Source organism: Lipophrys pholis (genome assembly GCF_963383615.2).
Source record: "Lipophrys pholis genome assembly, chromosome: 16".
NCBI classification, from domain to species: domain Eukaryota; kingdom Metazoa; phylum Chordata; class Actinopteri; order Blenniiformes; family Blenniidae; genus Lipophrys; species Lipophrys pholis.
In genome coordinates this window covers 20,356,549-20,384,268 of record NC_137634.1, presented here as the reverse complement: position 1 = coordinate 20,384,268, position 27,720 = coordinate 20,356,549, and the positions used below count along the sequence as shown (strand labels likewise).

The 27,720-nt window shown below is 40.5% G+C and overlaps 3 protein-coding genes across 3 annotated transcripts; 2 read left to right on the top strand and 1 right to left on the bottom strand.

Annotated features, from left to right (window-relative positions):
• The first annotated feature begins 416 nt into the window (after positions 1-416).
• fbxo40.1 (F-box protein 40, tandem duplicate 1) lies at positions 417-4,846 on the top strand. The gene is made up of 7 exons (XM_080483893.1): positions 417-488; positions 621-665; positions 869-2,008; positions 2,119-2,405; positions 2,505-2,636; positions 3,579-3,918; positions 4,009-4,846. Exons 2-7 carry the CDS (start codon positions 663-665, stop codon positions 4,225-4,227), a joined length of 2,121 nt encoding a protein of 706 aa, XP_080340019.1. The 5' UTR covers positions 417-488; positions 621-662; the 3' UTR covers positions 4,228-4,846.
• Positions 4,847-8,320: 3,474 nt separating this feature from the next.
• Positions 8,321-10,729, bottom strand: LOC308121878 (TLC domain-containing protein 2-like; the record flags this gene model as incomplete). Its single annotated transcript, XM_080483404.1, has 5 exons — positions 8,321-8,510; positions 8,918-9,123; positions 10,199-10,281; positions 10,379-10,461; positions 10,551-10,729. The coding sequence occupies 5 exons, from the start codon at positions 10,727-10,729 to the stop codon at positions 8,321-8,323; spliced, it is 741 nt and encodes a 246-aa protein (XP_080339530.1).
• Positions 10,730-13,123: 2,394 nt separating this feature from the next.
• On the top strand, positions 13,124-22,738 carry LOC308122205 (apoptosis-inducing factor 3-like; the record flags this gene model as incomplete). Its single annotated transcript, XM_080483898.1, has 19 exons — positions 13,124-13,142; positions 13,360-13,450; positions 14,549-14,658; positions 15,204-15,313; positions 15,413-15,457; positions 15,578-15,659; positions 16,297-16,409; positions 16,495-16,581; positions 16,700-16,791; positions 17,990-18,138; positions 18,851-18,966; positions 19,043-19,114; positions 19,212-19,275; positions 20,227-20,303; positions 20,515-20,632; positions 21,923-22,021; positions 22,276-22,351; positions 22,459-22,563; positions 22,660-22,738. 19 exons carry the CDS (start codon positions 13,124-13,126, stop codon positions 22,691-22,693), a joined length of 1,659 nt encoding a protein of 552 aa, XP_080340024.1. The 3' UTR covers positions 22,694-22,738.
• Between the last annotated feature and the right edge of the window lie 4,982 nt (positions 22,739-27,720).

Genomic DNA, 27,720 nt, shown 5'->3' with positions numbered 1-27,720 from the left:
AGAAATAACTCCCCCCCCCACAGTCTTTCTGTGGTGCAATGAATTCAGTCTGTAAGACTTTTGGAGTTTTGCATCTTATTTCATTTACTTTCCACAGAGAGAAGTTTATCTGTTGGTGTCACTGCAATAAAATATTCACAGATCTAGTATTTTGTAAGAAATCTCCCCAGGCAGACAGAGGTTTTGGTCTTATTTGAACCTCAGGGTGATTTTCCACTCTTTGTTTCGCTTCCTCACTGTAGCACAGTATCAATTAGATCAAAGATAGTGAGACAGATTTCCTGATGTGAATGACCGGGCGAGGCGGTAATTCAAACCATGTTCCTGACCACCTGTGTAACATTTTCTTGGTCGGCCGTCTGCTCTATTTATAACACACACACATAACACAGACAAACACACTCACACACACACACAGTCACTCCGTCTTTAACAGCAAAGGAAGAAGCACGATAGAAGCGTGTTTCCAGGTTTCCAGCTCGTGCTTGGTAATCCACACTTTTCAATTACTTAAGACGCTGGACACTTTTGGAATTCTGCCATTCTGTGTATGCTTGCACTTCTTTCAAGAACATTGTGCCTGGAAATGTGTAAATTAATAATATCTTCTCTGTTTGCAGGACGGAGCCGATACAGAGACCCGGTGCAGCAAAATCTGACAGATGGTGTGATTTCATTTATAAAACCATGTTCTAGAACATTTCCATTTGGTTGTGTAGTGGTTTTAATAACTGTATTTCACACTGTTTTATGTTGAGTGTATTATACTTTCTACTTTAAATTCTATTTATAAGTACCGTATTCACCTCGTCTGCTGACAAAGTCAAGATATCTTGACTTCCTTTTACTCTTTATGTATCTAAACCAGAGTCAACGATCTCGAGCCTCCAGATCCAGAGGCCATGTCCACTGTGACTACTGCTTCAGCCGGCGCTGCAGGACCCGGGTGGAGGTCTCTGTGAGCTGTGCGCTCACCCCCTGCGGTCTGCACTGCGGAGCTCTCTTCCACCTCTGCAAGGAGGAGGACCACCTGCTGCTCTGCCCCAACGTCAGAGTCCCCTGCATCAACGCTGAGTATGGCTGCCCCCTCCAGCTGCCCCGCTCCTCGCGGGCGGCCCACCTGCAGGCCTGTCCGGCCAGCGTGGTGTGCTGCTCCATGGAGTGGAACCGCTGGCCGGCCAACGATGCCCACTCCCACCTGAACACTGAGCTTCATGAAAACCTGCTGGAGGAAAGACATCGAGGGGGATGCCTGGACCTGGCCATGGCCCTGAATGACCAGGACCGCCTGTTTCATTCCTTGAAGATGAAGAAGTTGTTCCCGGAGCTGATCAACACCGTGGAGGAGGAGGACAGAGAAGAAGAGAAGATGGAGGAGAGGAGGAGAAAGGAGAGACAGAGAAAGGCCCTGCTGGAGAAGGAGGCCGCTGCAAAAGAAGCCAGCAGTCACACCTGGCAGTCTTTCACCTTTTTAAACATCCAAAGCCCAGAATCAAAAGAGATTGATGAGGAAATAGGGGATGAGGTTCAGCTTGAAGATGAGCTGGAGCTCTCTCAGGAGGAGAGAGAGGCGATTGCCAGAGCATCGGAAGTGGATGCAAATCTTTTGGAAAACTACAACGTCTGGGAGCGCATGTTCAGTATGGAGATGGGAGGGTGTAGGGAAGCTGGAGGGACGGCTGCAGCCGGCCGTGGCCGAGGGAAAGGCCTCGGGCCTCTTATGGAGGAAGATACAGCCTGTATGGCTGCTACAGTTCCAGATCCCGGTGCATGTGCTTCTCCTTCCATATCGTCTTCCTTATTCCCCTGTCAAGCAAAGAAGTTGGTGCACGGACACGTGGAGCCTATGAAGATTATCACTGTACGCACCTTTAAAGTCCCGACCAGCTTCGCCGCCAGGCAGGGCCGCATCCGTAACCCCAACTTCTACAGGAGAGAGAATAAGGCTGTGGATACCAGTGACCTGGGCGTGGCACTGAATGACATGCCGGTGTGGGAGGAGGTCCAGGTGAGATGTGCAAGCTTTGTTTTCAAAACTTCCATCCAACATCTACCAGCTGGAACTTATCTGCAACAGTGCGACAATATGACTATAAATATGATGGTTTTGCTTTGCAGGCCTCCCTGCTGTGCTCCCTGGAAAGAGAGCTGCGGGGTCACCTCATAGCGGAGAGCGTGTGCTCCGACACCCTGCTACAGGACGAAGGCACTCAGACCTACAACTTTCCGTCTGCTCCGTTCCAGAGGAAAACCTCCCTGGCTGATCTGACAGCAGGGAAACGTCTGGAGCTGCACCTCCAGCTGCAGGTAGAGGGCGTCACCAGTCGTCACCACAAGGCCAGCTCGGCCTTCACCTTCCTCTGCGGACACACCTTCCAGCGCAGAGAGTACTGCACACACTACAAGTGAGTTGGCATCTGGAAGTCTCAATTTAAGTAGATGATTTTATTATGTGGGGAAGCTATACTGTTTGCAGTAATCAAGATTTTTGTTTTTCAAACCAGAAACATCCACAGTGACATCCAGATGGGTGTGAATGGATGGTTTGAGCACAGATGCCCACTGGCTTATTTGGGATGCACTTATAGCCAGAAGAGATTTCGGCCCTCAACGCATGATGCCAATGTGAACTACAAGTAAGGCAAAACTTGTAAAAATGTCAAAAACAACCCTCGATAAACCATAAATGTGAAATATATTCACCTTTTATATCTGTTTGATAGCATTTTCAAGTCCAGGTTTCTTCATTACAGCCCATTTTGCATCAGTGTAGTGCAGCTTCTTGCTTTATTGATTCGTTAGTAGTGGAGAAAATAGCTGTTTAGTAGTTGTCAGAGACACAAAAATACAGTTTTACTACTCTGCTCCTGTGCTGTGTGCAAGAAAAAGTGAGGCATTAGTAAACAAGAGTGTAGACAGGCATTAGCATCAAAAAAAATGTGCTGCAAAATCTGTCAAGTTGAATTGACCTCATCAGCTTGGTCAATTAATGTTGTAAAACCTAAACTAGCTCCTGCTTCATGTTCTATTTATACTCCCGACTTCCTCATGCAAGTGTACAAAGTAAAGGAACCAATTTACTCCTCTGACACATTTTTTTCTCCAGGTATCTGTAGAAACATGAAATCTTAAAATCACTGCTTTAACCAAAAACAGCTCAGAGTGAAGTTGTTGCTCTTTGATATTGAATTAATATTTGTCTGTATGTAAAACTAAAAAGTAACTACTCACCAATTATTGGCTCAGAACATGATGCAGTAATGCCACCTGTGGTTGATAAACATATCATTAAACTGAAAAAATGAGAAGAGAATAGATAAGTTATTAGAACTCATATATTTTCCAAGAGTTCATATAATTGCAAAATATAAAGTTTCTATTATTTATTCAGATATTTTTTAATTACTTGAGGCAGACATTTGAATACATCTCTGTAAGATTATTAACCATTTTCTCACATGTTGTTTGGTTATTGTGAGAATATTTTATGGTTTAGTGTCTTAATAACCAAGCACTTTGATGTGATTTGAAAAAGAATGAGTGGATGACCTCACACATGTTCTGACACTTGCATTCAGCAAGGATCTGGGCTGCTTCAGCCTCCATCCCGCCATCCCTGCATCTCTTGAAGAGGCTTCCCAGCCATGTGGGAGTGAAATGGGCTCGTCTGCCGCTGAGAGGAGGAGAGGAGGAGGAGGAGAAGGAGAAGGGGAGGACTCCCTGAGCTCGCTGCCCTACGAGGTGCTGTGTCACATGGCCAGCTTTCTGGACAGCTTGTCCCTGTCCCAGCTGGCTCTGGTGTCCCACCTCATGAGACAGGTGTGCTGGTCTCTGCTGCAGGACCGAGGGATGGTCACCCTCCTCTGGGAGAAGAAGACCTCCTCTCACCGAGGAGCCAAGTGGAGGGTGAAGCAGAAGGTTCGATAACATGAAATTGGGTATTTTACAGCTATAAATCTGTAGATTTGTATTCCTTACTCTGATCCATCTCTTTCTGACGACATATAGGTTTGGCAGTTCAGCACTTTGTTCTCTCCTGTGGCTACTTGGAGCTTCAAAGATGTCCCGTCCATCTCAGAGCACCTGAAGGTGTGTCCTTACTACGAAAGGGAGTCCAAGGCAGAGAGGATCCGTCTGCTGCGTGTCCAAGAGGAAATCCAAACCAGCAAAAGTTGCAAAGATCCAACTCTGGTCTCCTTGTTTCCTCAGAAGAGGATCATGATGTAGAAGAAACCATCCTGATAAACAAATGTTGTCTCTGGTCTGCAAAGTTAACTCTCACTTCCCATAGTTTCAAAATAAAGCATAGAGAAACTGTCTTTATGAAAAAGGGATTTTACTGTTATGCCATGGATCTGAAGCAGCCAACTCAAAGCAATAGACTTTGACTTCTACTTTGAAAAATATAATGTCATAAAAAAACTAATTTGCACAGAAACATTGTTTTTCACTGATCCAAGGCTTCATAAATGGTGCAACTAATACTTTATTTGATCAATTTAAGCATTTGCAACTTAAGACAATGCATATTTGAAAGTAAAAATGTTCCTTTGGGTATTAACATAATTTCATGAAGCAATAAAAAAGTAAACAATCGCTCTAGCACCTGTATGTTATGCAGTTCAAGATATGCCACCAGTTGGTTGAATGATTTGACATTTTACCTGATTGGATATCAACCTTCATGAAAAATATGAATGTTCACTTCTCAAACAGAAGCAGATAAATACCTGAAGTTATGCACATGGACTAACACTTATACTGAAAAAGTTCTATTGGGTCTGTTAAAAAGACGATTTGTATTTTGAACCTTAAATTGGAATAAAACATTCTTTATTTCTTTGTGAATTGGTTCTTGCGCATTCTGTGTCATGATCTGATCAACCACCTCTGAAACGTAACGCTTTATACGACTAACTCAGATAACACAGTTTCTTTGGTCTCAGTGTGAATAAGAACAGAATTTTTGAGGAAAAGATCTAAGTAGAATAAGATGCAATTGCTGACAGAGGGAAACTAAAAATAAGAGAAGACACAAAATCTCTGTTACACAGATACACAGATCTTATCCTCTTTGGGTGTTTTTTTTTCTTTTAATCTGATGATATTTCTTGCTTGAAAGCACAAATAAGACACCACAACAGTGGATACACACTAGTTTCTGGTGGTGTTTCTCTTTATACAAACACATTGGAATTTTTCTCCTGAGAGACACTTCAGCTCTCACTGAAAAGGTTTTCTCATCTACTTTCCTATTGTGTATCTGAATTCAGCAATTTCAGGAGTTCCAAAGTGGGTGACTGTGGGTGCTGGATTGAGTCCTAATGTGGTCAGAACATCATTTGAAACATGGAGTTGTTGGAGGCTACACCACTACATATTACAGTACATGTAGAGAAAACACTTGATGACAGGACTTTGGTTTGAGCTGATAATCAATTTTTGGGAAAACTGGTACATGTACATTTATGTAGATGAAAATAACAGAAATATAAATAGGTAAGAGTATTGGTTTTTTTTCACCAAATGAGCAAGTTAGTTAGAATTCACAGAAACAGTAAAATGTTTTTGATGTATTTAGTAGTATGTATATATATATATAGGATACAGTGATGGGATTAACGTGGGTGCAGCTCCTCAAAAGTTTGAGTGGCAAACTCCACAAACGGCTGCTCACAGCAGGTTCCAGCCGGCTCAGCCGTCCGGCCAGACGGGGCCTTCTGGCCGTAGCATCTCCCTCGACCCTCAGCCTGTTGTAGTTCTGTAAGTAAAAGAGGCCGATCTCTTTAGTTTCTTTGTCCTCATTCACTTTTCACTAATTCAGGGGTCGGCAACCGGCGGCTTCGGAGCTGCATGCAGCTCTTTCATCCCTCTGCTGCAGCTCCTTGAACCCCGGTCCCACTGCAAGATGGGCTGCCAGCATGTTCTGTTCAGTGGCAAACGAATCCAAATGGCTCTTTGAGTGTTGAAGTTTGCCGACCCCTGCCCTAATTCAATATGTGTGTGGTTGTATGCATCTTTCTCTGTGCAGGAACAGATGATTGCCGCATCCTTATTTATTTTTTAAATCTTCCTGGGTACCCTTACATTTGTTTTCTTGTGCATGGAGAAAACGAAAGCGGATAAAGACCAGCCGGACATGAAGAAGGCGAGAATGACGGTAAGTATGGTCAAGCGTTAGAAAATATATATGAACCCTCTCATCACATGTAACTCATAAACGTTCACATGATGTCACTACAACTGCAAAGTTTTACACGCACTTAGTTCAAATGACATTTTCTGTGGACAAGAGGTGCCACCAAAGCTAAAGGTAAAGACCACCTTTCTAAGAATCATTGTTTTAAACTGCCTAACTGGATCAGATGGTTCAATGCACAAGAAACACGAAGCAATATTTTTAAAGGATTCGGTGAAAGTCTTTCATCACATGAAAGTGGAATGCAAAACAAAGATTTTTAATAACATAGTGCTTCATAAATATTTAAGAAGTTTGTGTTTTTTCTTTATGTTGCAATGTCTGCATTTGTTGGTCCTTGCGGGTGCCTGTCCCAACAGCATCTATGAACCTCTGGCAGACACAACCAAATAATAATAATAATAATAATAATAATAATAATAATAATAATAATAATAATAATAATAATAATAATAATAATAATAATAATAATAATAATAATTTCAGGTCACCCAAGGTCACTTTACAGAGAATAAGAAGACAAAACATCAAGACATCAAAAGATCATAAATAAAAAAACAACAACAAAAAAAACATAAAGACAAGTGAAGTGAAATACACAGCGTCCAATTAAAGTGTTTGACCAGGTGGGTTTTGAGTTCAGTCTTGAATGATGTGATGGAGTCTGTCTTATGTTTGGGGGGAGGGAGGTCCAGACCGGTGCTGAGCAGCTGAAGGTGTGATGTGGGGATGGTGAGAAGTCCAGCAGACGTTGAGCGGAGGGAGGGAATGCATTCATGGAGGAGGTCCCAGAGGTAAGTGGGGGCTAGATTGTGGAGAGCATTGTAGGTGCGGAGAAGGTTTTTATACTGGTAAAGAATAGGGAGCCAGTGGAGTTGGATGAGAACAGGGGTGGATTTAACGATGGATTTAGGCAGAATTAGACGGTGACAAGTAGCGATGGCCCTTATACACATATTTTAGACGGCTTTGAGCAACACGTCCGCAATTGTTTTGCCCGTCTTTTCCGAAAATTGACCGTCCAAATGACGACTGGACGGCTCGCTGCCTAAAACCATGGTCCTTCGGCACTTTCAGTGCTCCGACCCTAATAAAATAGTTTTGCCTTAAAGTCACATTTCTTTGCAGCAAACAAAGTTTTGTGAAATGTTTTAAAAAAAAAAGATATTTGCAAAAATTACTTGATTTAATCAGTTTTTCTTCCTAAATTTGAGGTGTTTCTTTTGTTTTTACAATTGACTAAGAACTGGTCAATTCATGATTAAACTGGGTTCGATAATATGGTAATGATAGAAGTTTATTGTACAAATCTTGTAGTTAACAGTTCTATAGTAACAGAAAACATCTCATGCAGTGTATATGGAGGAAATCCAATACTTCTAAAAACACCATTTTCATTGCTAAGAAAAAAACAACAACAACAACAAAGTTTTCTGTGCCTCAGAAATAGACATTTTCTGCACAGGGCATCGGGGTTGAATGGAGTGGTTGTCTCCCTCTAGTGCACCTAACAGCTATGACCAAATATTTTGAGTTAAAATGACAAAACTGATTTTAAAAAACAAAGCAATTACCCTACATTGTTGAAAATGACAGTAGAAAAGAGCAAAACAGCAATGATGGCTAAAATATTGATTGCCACTTTAAGTGGAAGTAATGCGACAATGGCAGAACGAGTTAACATGGTAAAAGAGCTTAAACTGTTAAAACAGCTGAAATGATGAAAATATCTATTACAGTTAAACAGTTAAAACATTAAAATAGATAAAATGGCAACTGAAAGTGCTAAAATGGCTAAATTGCGTCTAAATGTCAAATTGTATTGATGTTTTTACAGGAAATTGTTTAGTTTCAGCAGATCAAAACACACAGACACTCTGCAGACAACAACACTCCTAATAATATAACATTAAAGATTTATTTTAAAAGATTTAAGTAAAACTGAAAAGAACAATATTCATTCCTTTAATTTCATCAATGCAACACAAGCGACCGTTTTGGTACATTTAGAAAAAAAAAAAGCTTATAAAGGGCTGAAGTGACTTTGCTTGTTTCGAGGTTTTATTTGGTGTAAAGTGAGAAAAATAGCTTTTGAGGCTGTGAGGAGTGCAGACCTCGGTTCTAGCGCTTGTCGCTGGTGTTTGTGAGGATGTCTGCTCGGAGCAGTCTGTAAAACAGCACCAGGCTCATGGTGGAGATGATGCTCAGGCCAGCTGTTCCCAACATCAGGACATAAAGGGGCAAATGTTCAGTCTGACGAGCCAGCCAGCGGGTCATCCAGCAAAGTGTGCCAACGCGAAACACCGCCAGCCTGAAACAGAGAGCGGAAAGCCAGGGGAGGACAGGACATGGATATGGATAATTTGTCAGTGAGTTGGTTCTGTTTTTGATGCTCTTCCAGCCTCTTCCAGCAAATAGCTGACTGAACAGGATGAGTGTGCTTCTGTTTGTGTAAATTAATAAAAAATTGGTTGACGGATGACTCAGTTTGTGGTTTTCCCTCTCTGTGGAGGGTCTGAGCCCCCAAGTTTGATGAACTAGAACAGGAACATTAAAGATCTACATGAGTTGTCTGAAATACAATTACAGACGCTCAGACTTGTAGTATTGCCTTCGATGAACTGCCCTCGTCTCAGTCATATGGAGTCTTTGTTGTACTACGTATGAAGACAGAGTCTTGCTTGTGAAAAGGAGGTGAAACCAAATTGGGATATTTACGTTCCCAAGTTGAGCCAGCTGGTGGTTCTGTAGAGGACAGAGGGCCGACAGGCTGCGGTTTGACCTCCTGGCCTGTTCTTCCGTCCCGACAGGAGGAGCAGCTGCCGGATGTGAAGGAAGACCGAGTGGATCTCCACCAGCAGAGACACCACGGCGAAGCCCAGGCATACATGGGACTTCAGTGCAAAACCGAGGCAGGAGATCACCTGAAAGAAAGTCATCGATAGCATGCATGACGGCTTCGAACTTTGTGGCCTGCGGGTCACATAAAGAAAGCTATACAAATGGAAGCTTCACTCAAAATATGTGGAACATGCATATCACTGAAATTGGATTGAGAAATTATCAGTTAAGTACTCCTTGACGTATGTGTTGATGACCCCTGAGGAGCCTTGTCAAAGGTCCGCTTAGTGTTAAAACTCAGAAGTACAATACAATCCAGTCTGAGTGCACTTTGTTTATAAGCAAAACTTAATTTGACAAGTCAAATACTGTTTGAATATGTTGCTGTTGACTTGACCCGAAGAAATGACTTCAAAATAAACAGCGATCAAGAGTCACTGCACCCACAAAGTGGAGCAAACGTGACGGAGCAGCTTCGTCGGACCTTGTCCTTAGCTTGACACACGCACAGATAACAAAAGTCAAATTGGCCTTGCAACGTTGCAACAGTAACTCTGGAGATCATATGAGCTCTCATTGGCTGCCTCACCACTGTTTAGACATCAGCAAAGAAGAACAGAAGGAGAAAAACTTAATTAGAACATAATTTCCTAAACATTCAAATAAAAATGTGGCAAAAAGGTGCATTACTTAATTATTGAGGAAATGATCTGCCTTCGTTTGAAATTAGAAACAGAATCTTGCAAAACACTGATGATAGTGGAGGAATAATGCCACAAAACTTAAGTTTTATAAACAAGTTACAACCACATGTAAGTAGTGCATTGATAAAAAAAAAAAACTGTGAACAAAACAGTTGTATACATACATTTCTTTTGCCTATCTTTTGTTGTTGCCTTTGCAGCATTTCTTTGTAAAGTTACTAAGCGTCATGTTTTCTGCATGTGCTGCACAGAAACCTTATGTTATGAAATGACGTTATCTCTCTCTCGCTCTCTCTGTCACACACACACACACACACACACACACACACACACACACACACACACACACACACACACACACACACACACACACACACACACACACACACACACACACACACACACACACACACACACACACACACTTGCAGGGTGTAAAGTTGTAGACTTTTACCATTGAGTGGTGAAGCAGAACCTCCCAGGACTGTTTCAACTGCTTATTCCAGGCCAAGTCCAAGAAATCATGGATGAAGTAACCTGGAGAAGAAAAAATAACCCGAGGTGAGTGATGCTGACGCTTCATTGTTCACATGCTCTCTTTCTGTGTGTGTGCGTGAGTGCGTGTGCGTGTCACCAGTGGATGCAGCTACAAGTCTGTGGGAGAGATCTGAGTAGAAGTAAAGCAGGTCATTCCCCATCTGAGGCTGCAGGTAGAAACTGTGTAGTGAAAGAAAGGTCAAATCCAGCCAAATCAAAACAATAATGAATAACATTGTGACCTCTGACCTCTGCGTGTCTGTACGAACCATAGCAAAGCCCCCGCTCCCGAGAGAGCGCTGTGAGCTAAAGAGGTGCTGATGTTCCTCCACTTCCAGGAGTTATTGTGTGCAGCCTCTGGTATCGGCAGGGATCTGATGATGGCGTTCAGCACTTTGAAAGAGCAGGCAGATCCTCCCACGACCAGGAGGGTTGACGTCACATCCATTGTTTGATTCCGACGAGCGGTCTGGGAGTCCCGAGGTGACTTCACATCCAACACACTGAGTGAATGAATTGAAGGCAGTCGTTGCCCTTTCGCACACAATCTGACAAACGACTGAGGCGACCAACTGATAAGGTTAAAATCACTGTGTACCTGATCCCACCCAACTCGGCACAAATTTGTACTTTGCTTTCTACTCACAATACTATGATTGAAAAAAATCTGAAGCTCTATACAAAAGACCTATACAACAGTATATGAAGCACACCTTAAACTATTTCCAAACATCAATGATTAACTGTTTTATGATGGGCAATAAAAAATAAATGTTAAACCACAAGAACTTGCGGCCATGAGTAATTTAATAATAATAATAATAATAATAATAATAATAATAATAATAATAATAATAATAATAATAATAATAATAATAATAATAATAATAATAATAATTATAATTTCAATTTATATTTATATTTTGTTCAATCTACTTAAAATGACCAACATTGTTTCTTTCTTTTTTTTAAATTGGCTGATATGCTGCAAAGTAGGAAAGTCCAGTTATCCGTGTCTGCTGTATGGATCGTTTTTCATACAATGAGAAAATTGAGCAAAATTGACTCTTCAAAAAGTGAAATAATAGCTATTAGTGGGGACGGTGCTGTTACATAAATTATCTAATTATTTGATATGAAATCTCAAGTAAATCTAAACAATTAGATAGTAACTAAGTGAACTCTGTAATAACGTTTTATTACATTAAAAGCATACAAGGTGTAAACTGTGATGTTAAAGAGTCGAGTTTCAACACTTTAAGGTCAGACCTTATCTTTGGGGCAGGATCGCAAGAAGGAGAGAAGAGAAACTTCTACATTGAACACCAATGATCATGTCTGAAATATAACGATTTTCACTGAAGCCCACCTTTTCATTATTTGTCCATCCTGACATCTTTTATGCTACTTCACCTAATTCCAGTTTGCGAGGGACTGGAGGTAATCTCAGTGGATTATGAGAATGAATGTTGCAGGTAGAATACAGCCTGGGAAGAACTTTAAAATTAAAAAGTGTCATGTTAGATTTGAAATGTATATTTATATTTCAGAACTGTATTGTATTGTAAATACACACGTAGTACTTTAAACTGAAAAAACAAATCCACGTTTTGATTATCTTAGTTCAGTTCAGATCTTTAAACTCGATGCACCTAATTTAAACATAAACCACAGTTTTCTTCCTCCACCTCTGCAAGATTAAACAAAAGAAGTTCTGAAACAAGTTTTTGAAACGTTACAGTTTTAATAAATTTTCATCAATTTGATGTCAGTGGATATTGTTAGAATATTTCAAGATTCATATATTTTCAATGTTAGGACCCCCATCAAGATCAGCCTATGGTTAAGGTATAGCTATTTTCATCTAAATTACTTTGAAATATTCTAATTTACTTTGAAATTACTTTGAAATATTTATATACAGTATATATAAAAGATTCTTTTAATTCATTAGTTGATAATACAACCATTTGAGCTGTGTACTCCTGTACATATTTTTTCTCTGCTGTGTCAGTCTCAGTAGATCCATTATTCCTCATTTCTCTGGTGTCCCTGATGATGTAACAGTGACGTTTTTAGGGATGTAACGCATTACTAATACTCATATTACAGGAATTTATAATGCTTTTGTAAGAAATTCTTTTCCAAGTATTTGTAATTCTACTCATACTTAATCTATGCAATCGACTTGGCTTCTTTTAAAATATTAAGTCACTAGTGAGAATGTTCATTTTCACAACCTTTGATCTGGATTTTTTGGAGCCAGTTAGTTTATTTTTATGATCCATTAATATCAATACTCTTTTTCAGGAGTAAGTGGCTGCTTTTCACTTTCACCTTGAGCGCTTTAGTGCTGAAACTTGAACCGACGAGTGAACGATCGCAGGCACTTCTGGTTTTGTAAGTGGTGCTTTGTCGCTCGTCCATTCAGCCGTTCAGCCTCGTCAGCTTTTCTCTATGCTGCAGTTGTGCAAAACAAAAAAAGACCACCGCCGCCTTTCTGTGGAACAATAACGGGGCTGTACACGAGCAGCAGCAACACCAAATCTTCTCATTCAACGGAGCCACAAAAGTTTCCTTTTTTTTTTTTTGGGTGCTTTTGCTTTTCTTATCAGACCCAAATCTTGCACTTTTTTATAAACACAGTCTCCAGGATCAAGGGATGTGGGCTGGGGATGGACAGGTTGCCATGGAAACTGACTCCATTCATCCAGCGACAGGGCAGAAAGCAGAGTGACCTCCGTCTGTGGACTAAACCTCACCCGGCTGAGTTACTGGCTGGTCTTTAATGTTGGCGGAGGAGGTGTGTGTGTCTGCGTGCTGTGAGGGTTAAATCAGAGAAATGTCCGGGACCAAACCACGTGAGTAGCCTGACTGTAACTGGAGTGATTCAGTGGGTCTTCACAGCAGTTTGACTCTGTGTGTGTGTGTGTGTGTGTGTGTGTGTGTGTGTGTGTGTGTGTGTGTGTGTGTGTGTGTGTGTGTGTGTGTGTGTGTGTGTGTGTCTGTTAGGAAATGTAAATGGTGAGATGTACAGTGGAATTTGATGAATTGCTCTGATCCAACTGGTTTGTTCAGCTCGTGGAGAGTTGCCGGACTCGGACCCAGAGGACTCCTCAGAGGAGCTGACCCAGGTGGTATGTCTGGAGTCGGACCTGCAGGACGGACAGTAAGGTTCCCAACCTGGCAACCTTGATGTTTTATTTCAACCCATTTATTCACATCCAAAACTTTGAGAGACACAGGTTGTAATGTAGCAGGAAGGATCTTTGGCGCAAAAGTCACTAAGACAGTGCGGCCCGCTGCAATAACTTTAAAAGAGCATTCAATTACACACAAACTCACTTTACTCACATCTGAATGTATTTGTGACCCAATTATCACATCATTTGCTGATGTAAAAAGGGAGTGTGTACTTAAGTGGTCAAAGCAATAGTAGAGGTACAAAGTGTACTTCTTAAGACCTAATAAAAGTATTAGTTACCAAGTTAGTTAATTGGGTTAGGGTTACCACTAACCCATTTCTAATACACTGACCTACACAAACAATATGTTTCTCAAGTGAATGGCATCTTATAATTAATGCTAAATAAAAAACAGTCAAAATGCTGATGAGCCATTAATCAACAGCTCCACCACTTTGATATTATAGACTTCGAGCTGCATGGTAATGACGGCAGAGATTAAATCACTCCATGTTAGATCTTCCTGATCTGCATATTCTTGTAGTCACTTGTGCATTTACCTGAAAAGCTAATATTTTACACTATGCTTGTATGGAATTATTCAATTACACTCGCCACGCTGTCATTAAGTGTTTTTTCAAGAATAGAATTATACTATAAGTAAACTCTATTTAATCTACACGGCTACTTTTAAAGTCATGGGTCACCACTGAGTAAATCTACATTTTAAATTAATATTCAAATGTTTGTTGTGCATTTTTAAACCCATGCATATAAGCTCTATGTAGTAAACTGAATTGAATGCCTGATATTGGCAATGCTTTTCAGCATTTTACAGTAAAATACTTTGTGCAGTAGTGCTTGAAGTTAATCGTATATAGTTAAATTAAATAACTGTACTATTTCCACCTCTATTTCCACCTCTGCTGCTCAGTGATTGACAAAACAACTGAGGACAGGAAAACAAGGGATCCAACACAATATCAACACAGAAAATCTTTCATTCAAAATGAATATTGTTTTAGTAGTCGCAACATGTTTCTCACCGGTGTGTATTTACGTGTGTTTTTGTGTTATCCCAGAATGATGGAGGTTGAAGTGGGACATCACAGCGTGCTGTTGACCCGCACCGAGGGGAAGTACAGTGCCTTAGGTAACCAGTGTACACACTATGGTGCGCCGCTCAGCAAAGGTAGGTAATGAGGATGGATGGATGGATGGATGGATGGATGGATGGATGGATGGATATTTGAAAGAAACAAGGATTCATGTCCTACCTCCTATTGAAATTGATCATGAAAAATAAAGAAGCTCATAAATGAAGAAAACAAATAAATAAAACAAGTAAAAAACAAGTTTCAGTTGCAGCCTTCATTTTAATCACTCGGTTTAACTCTTAGCACGTGCTGTGCCCCCCTAAATGTTCTCTCCACCATGTCTGCTATGCTTGATGCTACAGGGAAGAAGAGGGGGAACACTGGTAATTCTAACTGTGAATGTACATTAAGGGATTATCATCACTTCACTGTACATCAGAGCCTGAGCACCAAAAATCTGGTCTAATATAAAAAAACTGACGTCATATAATCTATGTTACATTAAGAAAACGTGCCTGTTGATGCACCTTGTGTGTGTGTGTGTGTGTGTGTGTGTGTGTGTGTGTGTGTGTGTGTGTGTGTGTGTGTGTGTGTGTGTGTGTGTGTGTGTGTGTGTGTGTGTGTGTGTGTGTGTTCCCAGGCATCCTCTCAGGCCACAGGGTGCGCTGCCCGTGGCACGGTGCCTGTTTCAACGTCCTCACAGGAGACATGGAGGAGTATCCAGGCATGGACTGTTTACCTTGTCACAAGGTACAAACCAGGGAGACTCACACGTCGTCACTACATCACGACATCTGCCGTCCTATTAATTAGTCTCTTTCTGTTGGTTTTTTTCTTCTTTCTTTAAAGGTAGAAATTCAAAACAGCAAAGTGTACGTGTCTGTAAATAAAAAGGTGTGTTGATGCATTATCTTGAATAGTTTTCAATCAGTCAACCAACGAATATTTCAAAGCACAAAGATAAACATTGTAGGTGAAACTTATTGTTATTTTCCTTTCTTTTCTCTGATTCAGACTCTCAGGCAAGAAAAGAGACTGAAGAGTATGGGAAGAGCAGTACCTGGAGATAATCACACCATCATACTGCTGGGAGGAGGCGAGTACACAACACTTCATCCTAGTTCAGAGGTCTGCAACCTGCGGCAAAGAAGAGTGGCTATACAGCCTTTCTATGGTGGCCCCCTGAAACCCCCAGAAGATTCTGTATGAATACAACATTTTTATGTTTAGGTGAATACCACACTGGATAAAAACAGTTGAGGAAAAACAGCTGGAATTGCTAAAAACAGCTAAAAGAGCTAAAACTACTAAAAAGAACTGTCAAAAAGGCTGATGGCTAATGATGTTCCACCCATTAGGAAATGAAGAGCGGCTATAAATGGCTAAATTGGCTCAAACAAAGCGAAGGTCAACACATGAAAAAAAGAAGTTTGTTAAAAAAAAGCTACAGAAGCAGAAAAAATAATCGTGACTATTTAATGTCATGATTGATTTTCTTTCTTTTCCAGATAATTTCAGATAGTGAGCATTATTTTGGATGATTTTGGTTTTCTTGACCAAACATTTCCACCAAATAAAATTTGTTGGGAGGATTTGGCCATGAAGGCTGCAGAGCCCTGTCCCAGTTAGATGCTCTTTACATTTTTGCATGGATGAGTATTAAAGGGAATACTGAATAGAAATGTTTTTCTATATGTACACACCGTGAGTGAGTTCTAACTCTGCACACACAGGAGCTGCATCACTGAGCTGCGCTGAGGTCCTGCGACAGGAACGCTTCGGTGGCAGGATCATCATGGCCACCAGAGACGACCTCTTGCCCTACGACAAAACCCGACTGAGCAAGGTGTGTGGCACGAGGCGCATGAACGTCTGCTTTGAATATATATATATACATATATATTACTGTCATCATTGCCTCCTGCTGACAGGTCATGAATGTGGAGAGTGAAACCATCCTGCTGAGGAGGATGGAGTTTTTCCATGAGTATGACATCGAGGTGTGGCTCAGGAAAGAGGCGAGTTTTATTCAATGTTAATGGGATCGATCTGCTCCCCACTGGGAAATCGATGGTGTGTCACTGTTAAAAAAAAAGCCACGAGATAAAATGTTTTGTATCCTTGCTGTAATTACAGGCGCTATCAATAGACACGGACAAGAAGACGGTGACGTTTGACGATGGTTCAGTCCAGAGTTATGATCAGCTCCTAATCTCAACAGGCTGCAGGTACAATCACATAAAATACTCTGTGTGTGTGTTTGGAAGCATGTCAATTGAGAAAAGGAAGGTTGATAGATAAAGATGATAATCAACCCTTGAACCTTTTTATTCTGAGAACACATTTAATAATAACTCAAATGATCGTAACAAAGAGCATTTTTCTAATGAAACAAATTCATTCTATTCAAAAGCACAGAAAAGTATAAAAGCAACAAACATTCAGAGGCAGTAGAGTGCTGCAAGGAGTAATGTGATGTGGTCAGGTGATAAGACAATGACTCCTAACGCTGGCTAATCTCAAAAACCCTTTGTTGCATTTGTTTATTTTCTGATGTGCGGATTAAAGTGAGATGGTGCATAAAATATATCACAAGTTGCACCATTTGTTGTTATTCAAGTGGCCTTGAATCCTGAATGTGAACAATTGGACACTAAATGTGCCATCATCTTTCAACAATCTAGGTTTTGTGCTGTGGATGTTAAAGCCTTGAGCTTGAAAGCTGATCTTTTAACAAATTTACGCACAAACTCAACACATCAAACATTTGCAGTTTGTACGGAGGCCCTCTTGTGGCGGAAATATGCTACAGCAGATTGTAAATCTCCATGAGAGATATTTAAGCTTGAGATGAATTCCTGAAAAGTGTCACAATTGATGGTTTATTCAGCTTTGAAGAGTTGGATATGAGTTTTATGGTACTACTGTCCTCATCAGTGGTAACTTTACCCTGTTTACATCTCATGTAGCTCAAATTATACAACCATCGGGTACTGCACGGCTCGCAGGCAGTAAAGAAGCAAAATTATTTACAAAGTTCTATTCATGTGAGCATGTAGAAATGTAACATCTGTATCCGTATATGACTGATCGTTTATTTTCACTGTAATCTGAACAAGAAAGTGTTGAGGTGCGTTAAAAATGTATGAAACATCCAATCCAAATTATTGAAGGGATATGAAAATTAGGGTAACAGGTGGCCCGTGGATCTAATGTCCATTGTGATCCATCACAATTTAACATATAAGTTTTCTTTTAAAAGTGATAGACTTATAAAAATTTAATTTTTTTGGTTTGTTTTTTTAAATGAAATGTGTCCCACTAAAGAAGGGCTTGAATCAGATTTCTGAGTGCAGATAGTAAATCCGCAGCTTCACTCTGTAAAGTCATTAATCTGCACCGCTGCACTGCATTGCATATAAACAGTCCCTGGCTGTCCTTCAGAGCAAAAGGTCTGGATGTACCTGGCATGAAACTGGACAACGTGATGATGTTGGAGACGCCGGAAGACGCTCGACGGATCCATGCAGCCTGTACGGGGACAGACGTGGTCCTCGTGGGAACCTCCTTTGTTGGTACTGTGATTACAATGGGGAAAAATACACGTTTTTACATTTCCTTGGCCTGTGTATAGTACATAGGTAGTAGAAAAATGGCACAGCACTGTGGAAGATTTTATTGACTGACTTAATAGGCCGGGAACAGAGAGTAACATTTTGTTGGATGACTAGAATACAAATAAATGAATAATAATAATATTTGATAAATAAATATTGACCACAGAGAGAGGGAGACCGAGGAGGAGGTCCTTGTTATTCTAATTCAGCACTTAAAGTTAAATAAATCTAAATACAAGAGTAAATATGTCAAATTAACCTTTGGAAATCATGTCGGACTCAACCCTTCGATTTAAGTAACAGTAACACTAAAGAATGACCTCGACACAACACATTTACATTTGGCCCATGCTACAAACTAGTTTCTGGCTAAAGCAACCTATTTAATTTGATAGGAATATTTTACCTCTTTTTTCTTTCACTCACTTTCATGATGCTCACCCAGGAAGTGAATCTTTGTCTTTGAGTGTATATCACTGCACAGAGAGCTCAGTCCACTGACTGGATGTAACTTAAATAAACATCTTCAGTAACTTCATTCAATTGATTTCTTTTCACTCAGCAATTGTGCCTATTAACTAACAACAACTTAGTGATGCATTTTAGTACTCTGACACACTTGTGTCTGGTTTTGTCCATTCACCTGCACTGAAACTTGTTTTTTTTCCAGGCATGGAAGTGGCCTCCTATTTGCTGGACAAATCCACCAGCGTCACAGTGATCGGCAGCAGCGAGCTGCCGTACCAAAGCACACTGGGTCGTGAAATTGGTAAATTCACAATGATGGTGAGTTCTGCATAGTGTCCTCGTGGTTCTTTTTCCTGCCGCCACTTTGCAGCTGAGACTCTGTCGTCTTGTCCAGATGCTGTCAGAGAGAAACGTGAAGTTCTACATGAACGACAACGTGACGGAGGTCAAAGGTGTGGATGGCAAGGTGAGCCAGGGCGATGCAAGCACCATTATTTTGTATCTGCACTCTCAAAGACAGTCGGGAGCTGAATAAACCTTTTTGAACCTTTTGCTTTCTCAAGGTGAAGGAGGTCGTGCTTAAAAGTGGAAAAGTGATCCCAGCTGATGTTTTGATTGTTGGTATTGGTAAGTGGGACAGAGACGCCTTTCAGAATTCACATTTCTGCATTTTCATCCACCATGAGACTGTTGCTCCTGTTGTGCATTGGTATTCTTTATTTATTTATTTATTTATTTTTAATGCTCTTTTTATTGCAGGATTACACTGAAAAAAGAAAATAGTTGAACCAACTTAACTGATTTGTTTCCACTAGAAACATCTACATGAATCAAGTTCTTCAGACTAAATCTAATTCATTAACTTAACTTTGAAGAATTGTTATTATTTAGATGTTTCCAATTGAAGCAAATCATTTAAGTATGTCCAACTATTCTCTTTTTTCGGTGTACAGCACATTTCTAGATTACAGAACAAATGATCAAAGCATGATATTGTAGTCTTTTCATATATTGTCCACTATGGGCAGTTCATAAAGCCACTAGAGTTCAGCCGTTCTATGACACCGGCTTAGATTGCTTAGTTTTTTATGTATTTATGACAACAGCTCGGGCTTGTCAAGGCTCACAGTTATATATCAGATCAACTGTAGTAACTACACTCACCCTGTATACTAAATTAAAGATACGTTACCTCAGTAGAAATGAAGCGCAGATATGATTTAAACTTCAATGGGAAAAGTTTCCTTATTGTTTTTTTTATTTTTTGACAAACCAGTATTGTAACATAAAGGTAAGTATTTCCAACATGTTGATTTTTGATTCCTATTAATATTTTGTATTTTTGTCTGGATTGTAAAAAGAAAAAAGTATATACAGTTGAATCTTTATAAAACATTCAGATATGTCTGTTAATGTATGACAAATGACAAAAGTTGCTGGTTGACAGACTTTATTATCTGGAAGTCTTTCTATTTCAAGTCTTTCATAGTTTCATTCTGAAATCCAAGCGACAAGGCAGAACTAGAAAACTCAAGATAAAAGCTGTTGAGCTGCTCTTCTTTCTCTTTCCTCCATCAGGCATCTTCCCAAACTCGCAGTTCCTGCAGGGCAGTAAAATAGTGATGGACTCAAAACACTTTGTGATTGTTGACAAGGTGTGTGGATCACTTCTTGTGGTTATACTTGCTTTTATGTCTTCATTTTTAACATTTCCCAATACTGTTTGTTTGTTGTGGCTGAAGCACAAACTCTGCTTGTGTTCTTCTTTATGTCCTTTTGTGTGGTTAAACACATGATAGATGGTGTTAGTGTGTGCATATATCCGGCACAGGTAATCAGCCCCCTGCTTGTACCTTCCTCCTGCAGTACATGCGTGCCAACGTCCCGGATGTGTTCTGTGGAGGTGACCTGGCCACGTTCCCACTGGCCATGGCCAAAAACCAGCTGGTCAACATCGGACACTGGCAGATGGCACAAACACACGGTAACGGGGAAACAAATGAACTACAAACTCACGGGACATTTGATGGAACTTAATGGCTGAACTCAGATGAACATACATGAAGATGACAGTTTCTAACTGATAAAACCTGCGCCGGACCTGCCTCTCCAGAGGAAACTGTTTAAATATTCAAATAAGCAGGAGAGTCTGATGCAGTGTGGTTGATCGCATCAGTGGAATCCATTGTTTTTCATCTGGTTCTGTCATTTTATATCAGTTCTCATCAAACCGTCTATTCATTTCACTGCTTAGCTTACAACACTTTATTTGTTTCCGTACTTTTAATTTATTTCATAAATCATCATGTCACTTTGTTGGTAAAGAAGCTTTCCTGAAGCTGACCACATGAGTGAAATTGATTATTTTTTCAATGTGGTTCAGTTGATATTGATAAATGTGTTCGTTTTGTTAAGCAGTGGTTTTGTCATGCTGCCTTGGTTGGATATTTGAATTTATTTAATTTGATGTCGATTTTTGGTTTTGTAAAATGAAAACAGAAAATAGTTGGGCCAGCTTAATTGAATTGTTAACATCTAAATGATTCACTTTCTTTAAACTTAATTCAATTAATTAGATTAAGTTCAAAGAGCTTGATTCATTTACACATTACCAATTTAATTCAATGAAGTTGCTCCAACTAGTTCCAACTATTTTATTTTTTCAGTGTAACTTTAATGTAAATACTCTTTTAATCTGTTCCAGTCAGATTTGTATACATAGATTTTATTTCACTGCCTTGCTTCACACACTTTGATTTTCTACATTTCTTTACAGAGCTGGAAATAAAAAAATGATTTGTCTTTCTGCAGGATGTTCCAGGTGCTTCATTTGTTTTACACTGTGACTCTAAGAGTTTGTGGGTGATATAGGATTTGACAAATATGTTTTAATTATACTGATGAAATGCCACATTGGGTTAAATCCAGAGCTCATATTCCAGCTGTGGCAGTAAGGTCAAGGAGGATAAATGACTAGATGTCACTGATACGCCTATCTAAACTCAATCTGTCTTTTTTCTGTTTTACTTTGTTGGTCTTTATGTTACCCCCCCCCCCCCCCCCCCCCCCCCCCCCCCCCCCGAGTTTTTTTAAGCTCTCTTGGTGACTTATGGACATTTTTTCGGTTCTTGCTGGTGTGCAAATTCCAGAGAAATGACAACAAAACCATTTCAAAGAAAGATTTACATGATTACCAGTTTCTGTTCCTGAAATGAAACTTCTCGTTTCTGTCTTTCGGTTTTATTTCTCGTAAAAGTTTTTTTGTGTGTTTTAGGGAGGGTCGTTGCGCTGAACATGCTGAACAAAGCGACTGAACTCAACTCTGTTCCTTTTTACTGGACCGTCCTACTGGGTAAAACCATCCGATACGCCGGTGGGTGCGCGCACACGCACACACACACACACACACACACACACACACACACACACACACACACACACACACACACACACACACACACACACACACCCCGTGATGTTCCCTCATATGTTTGTCTTTTAATGATGGCCTTCATTACTCAGGCTGCTCAGTTATTCCTGGTATGCTCATATTACATGTTTTGGAAGCCAGCATGAAGAATTCCTGATTTCCCCCCTCGTCTGATGTTACTAATGTTTTGTGTGCAGGCTACGGGGAGGGATACACTGAGATTGTAATGAAAGGCAAGTTTGAGGACAAGAAATTCCTGGCATTGTACATCAAGTAAGTTGAGGAAACATTCTGCTGTTGGAAAATAACAACACTTTGTAATCAGAAAAAAATGTGAGTCACTTAGTCCAAATGTGTGTTTTTTTGTTTCAAAATTATAGGAATGATCAAGTCATAGCAGCAGCGGGTCTAAACTACGATCCAGCAGTGTCTGCTGTCGCTGAGAGGCTCGTAACAGGAAACATTATCACTAAAGCGGAGGCCCAGTATGTGTATCTGGTTTTAACTACTTGTTATAACGCCTGACCCACATGTGGAGTCACACACCGTCTAAACACTGCCGTTGGGTCTCCTCCGAACAGATCAGACGACCTGAGCTGGCTGCAGTTGTCCTGATCCACGGTTTCACTCCGATGCACTCAGCGCACCACGTGCACGATGTCCACACGCAGCCAGGCAGTCGTCCAGCTGTCTCTTCATCGGTGCGGCTCTCACCAAGAGGGCAGAGGTCTGACGACTTGCGCTGGAATACTTCAGTGAGCAGAGACAGACGTCGCCGGTTGGAGTCGGAGAGCATCGATCGCAGCTTCAGGCTGAAACGTGCAGCCTGTTTTCACACGCAAGGCAGTCCGCCATGTACACAACAGATACCTCAACTGGATGCAGCTTTTGGAACTTCTTCTTTTTTTTTTTTTTCAAACAATAATCGTCATTATTTCAATAACAACGTTTTAATTGATGGATTTATGTCTCTCGGTGGTTTTCAGTGACCGTCCAGAGAGGTTACATTTAAGACGCCCCAGTATGTTTTCTGCTCTTTGTATTTAAAAAAAAAAAAAGAATGACCTTTCACTCAGAGGGTGGGTGCTGGGAAGAAAAAAACCCAAGTGACCTTGACGCCCACTGCAGCTGTGTATGTGGTCTGGTGCTATGCTGAGTTTTGCCTCAGTTCCATCCTTTGTGGGAGCTCCTGCAGTAACACACTTAGAGTGGGAAATGTTGAGCTTTAATCATGTCCAATGAACACAAACCAACCTGTGCTTTGTGTGTAGGGATTCATTTGGTCAGTAAAGATGGGGGGGGGGGGGACTTTTCGGCAGTTGCTCAACCTGATTTATTCAGCCAAGGATTGAAATTGACTTTGACAAACTCAACAGAAAACCAGTTAAGTAAAGTATGGCAGTAATTCCCTGTTTACTAGTTGGTTTACATCCCCACCCTCACCTGTGATCATGAACAAATGAAGAACGTAGAGATGTTCAAAACAAGTAACTCCTCCACATCGAGACGAGCCAGTTTATGACAGTAATCAATGATATATGTCATCTTCCACTTGGGGATGGATATGTTGGCAGGCATGGCTGCATAACTGGTCAGTGAGTCGGGGGTGGTGGGGTTGATCAGGACAACAGAGAAGGGGGCGTCCAGCTCTTTGAAACAGAGATGCTGAAACAGGCAACGCTGACAAAACACACCGACGGGCTACAAAAGGCCTTCAGCAAACGCCAAACAAAGACACCAACAGAACCATCACAAAAGAAACGCTGCGTTTTTTTCCCCTCCTTGCCCCCACTGGTCACTCTGCCGGTGTGTCACTGTCTTTACCCCTTTAACAGATTCACTTTCAACACATGTCAGATTTCAGCATCCACAAGATTCATTTTCATTCTACTACCGGCGTTGTATGTAAAAGATTAGGAACTTTTGTTTATTGGCACATGGGAGGATGAACAATGTTTAAATTGTGATCTGCATTTACATTTGAATTGTTTCACACCACCTTATTATGAATAGGATTTTTTAAATCACAGTTTATTATCATTTGATATTCTTTTTTCAAAACCATCACAATCTAATTTTTTTTGTTTCAGTTCACTTTTTTTAAATTAAAACAATTGTATAGCCCACTAAAGTAAAATGTTTCACTCTGCACGGAGACATCCACAGTGATTCCCCGACGTTCATAGTGTTACATATTGAAAGCATCTTAGCTAAATTAATAAAACCAAATCACATTGGCACAATAAGTAGTGAAGTTTACGCCAATAATATCACACAGATAAAATATAAATAAAAATACAAGGTATATCAGTCCACATCAGCTCTGTGATCGATGCAAAATGAGCCCTGAAGCTACAGAGAGAAATAACAGTGATGTATTTGTCATTTTGACTTTGTGTCATGTGTTTCATTTTGTTCATGCATTAAAAACAAATATCTCAGGCACAAAACCACCGTCTCTGTTGCATTCACTCACCCATCAACGTAGAAAAGAATTTACTCTGAGGGCACACTGCCTTTTTTCCTCCATCTATCCACCAACCGTCGTGTTTCTATTATTTCCCTGAACAGAATAACCAAACAAGACACAAATAAATTGTCGCTCCACATCAGGATTATTCCATCTGGGTTATGCATGTTTTCAACACCTCCCAGCTCTGTTGAGCGGAGATTGAAATTAATAACCCTGGTCTGTTCTATTGGTCCTTTATCACACTGAGAGGTGTTACAGAGCAGACAGACTTCTAGAACATGTTGAAAAACACCACTCTCGAAATGTGTAATTACAAAAAGACTCATCATGTTTTCGGCTACATTTGCACCTCTTCAAGGCAGTAAACCCAGATTGAAACCCACCAGAGACAACTTTGTAAATAAGGATGCAAAAACACAGATGTCTTTTTGGCCAAATATCACAACTTCCAGCTGAACTTTTATTAATACACTTCCGTAAACACCCGGGCTTGCTGTAAGATTTAAGGCCACATTAACATACTTTTACTCTCATAATCAGCTTCAGTATTAAATGTTTGGGGGAAAATATGTCAAAAGAACATCGCCCAGTGAGACATTTTAGCTTTCAAATGCCATTTAAAGTTCTTACTGAGACCCAGCAGATGAATTCTGAGAGCCACACACTGCAGTGTTCAGTATTATGGGATCTTTTTTTAACCCTCTCTGTATCTTCACACTCTCACAGTGTGGTCGTGAAGCAAAGTGACGTGACCTCCTCATCCATTTAACCTCACTGACAGCTCCGAGAAGGTTTCGGTTGGTTGTCCTCCTGCTTGGGTTTCAGTCTGTGAAGATCAACTTTAGGTCATTTTTGGAGTGTTGCATAATTCAGGAGAGCAAGATAAATGGTGCACATCCTCTGTTAGGTTTTCAACAGGCGTTCTCAGACAGAGGAGTTCCCGCCCTTGCGAAAGCTGAACCACTGGGGGATTTCCTCTCATATATATATATATATATATATATATATATATATATATATATATAAAAGAGAATATTTCAGGCGGGTGCTTTAAAGGGAACTGAACTCGAACAGCTTGTTTCCAGATTCAACTCTTTAAAGCACCCAAAGATCACTACTTTGTCTTTAAAGATGGTAAAAAAATCTATTTGCCTTTTCACTTCAGTGTGTGTGCAGTCCCAGTAACGATGCAGTCTCCTGTGGTTTGCACTCAGCTGAAGCTTTTTATCCTTGCTATGGTCTTTACTTAAAGTTTGTCTTAAAGCGTTGCGTGGTGTCTTTTAACGCCGCCTCCCTGTGTGCGATGTAACGCAGCCGCCTGTTGGCCCTGTACTGCTCCAGCCGCTGGGCCTCGGCCTGCGGGTCCTGCAGCTCTCCCTCCCACCTCAGGCTCTCGTTGGCCTGGATGCAGAACTCGGTTTCAAAGCCCTCTGCTTCGTCCCAGTCGTTCCTGGTTTCTTGGGCCTCTGTCAGCCTCAGTACCCGGGACTTTTTGCGGAGTTTCTTGCTCTTGCGGCCGCCTGCAGCCAGGCAGCTAGCGGTCTTCTCACGGGTCGTGCTTGTACTGGGAGGCTGGAATTGAGGCGGACTCAGACACCAAGGGGGCAGCAGGGAGGCGGGGGGCACTGACGCAGCGTGGAGTTTCTCTGCGGACAAGCATCATAAACATGAAGGCTCCGACACATTCATCAGCAAACAAAGCTGATGGTTTGGATTACTAATGACTCCCTGTCGACTCAGACGCCTGTTGGCTTAGTTTACAGTTGATGGGGTGCGTTAGAACGGGACACTTGAGGCCTGTTTTTTAATGACCCATTCAGCTTGGCAGGGAATCTTCTCCAGCGACACATGATCCTATACACTAGTACTTACATTATGTGCATCTGGTGACCTTTATTTGAACTGGCTAAGTGATGATACCTAATGGATTATTATTTTAGTTAACTTATTTTAAACATGCATATAATATCAAGGGGGAAAAAATATGTATCAAAATGTTTTTTGTGTTTTTTTTTAGTGACCTAAAACAAACATACAGGTCATGGTTTTTGTATTTCTTTTAATTGATTACATTTCCGTTACTCCAACCAAGGCTCTAGCAGAAAATGTCTATTCAATCTTTATCTTTTCTTCATGGTTCCATTTTTCCAAAGAGAGCATTGTTAATATAAAAGCCACACTGTCCCTTTATGTTCAATTTCAGTTGCAGTTTATCAGTCATTTGGTAAATCACATAATTTTGAATCATATCAAAACAGTTCAATCATCTATATGTAGTCATTCTGTATGTTTGTTTTTATTTTACATACAATTTTGGTTTTCTTGTCTCTCCAGCAGCTCTTTTAGATTTTTGAGGAGATCATTGAACTGAGTCTCTGACTGGCAAAGCTTTTCTCCGGAAGTGTATCATTTCTACAGATTGCATGAACGTTTCTGACATAAAGTCAAGTAGTTACCTGCATTTTCTGCAGTGTTGGTGGAAGTGCTGCTTTTCTTTTTCTTCTTTTTCTGTTCTGAGCTCTTGGACAGCCGAAGCAGCTTGCAGTTTCCATCGTCAAGCATGTTGAAGCTTCACTCAGAAAGACCCATGCTGGGTTAAAATAAATAAATAAAAGACGAAGACTTGTAATGTCCCTTCAGATGGTTGTTCTCATTTTCTACGCAAGAAGAAGATTAAAAAAAAAAACCTGAAGAAGAACGACAGCAGCGCTCAAGTTTCCGTGTTTCAGATTGTCCAAGTGTCACTAAATAAACAGGAAAAAAAAACCGGGAAAGGGTAAAACACAGCTGCTGTTTTCTATGTTTGTTGTCTATGTTCGGGACAAACAATCACGCTTCAGCGCCGTGTTGTTCAGGGACTCGTCTCCATGGCGACAGGACACGCCTTCCGCACGTGAGACTTTCACTTTCTGATAAACTTTCACTCCCTGTTTTTTGGATAAAATTACGTTTTACTATGAAACTGGCCAACTCAAATATAGATATATTAGAATATAGATAATTTTATAGTTTTTTTGTCCTTAAAGGAACCATAAAGCTAAATGATTGATTTTTTTTAATTAATTTTTTTGTCACGTGACATAGAAAGTTGAGGTGCCAATAAATCAAGCGTGAATATTCGGAATATGTGGATCGCTTTGTTAACTGCTACATATTTGAGGATTAGTCA

Excerpts from the sequence above, each read along its gene's own strand:
- fbxo40.1 (XM_080483893.1), top strand. Across the intron at positions 2,406-2,504 it reads GAGTACTGCACACACTACAA|AAACATCCACAGTGACATCC; the intron begins GTGAGTTGGCAT and ends TTTTCAAACCAG. Across the intron at positions 2,637-3,578 it reads GATGCCAATGTGAACTACAA|CAAGGATCTGGGCTGCTTCA; the intron begins GTAAGGCAAAAC and ends ACTTGCATTCAG.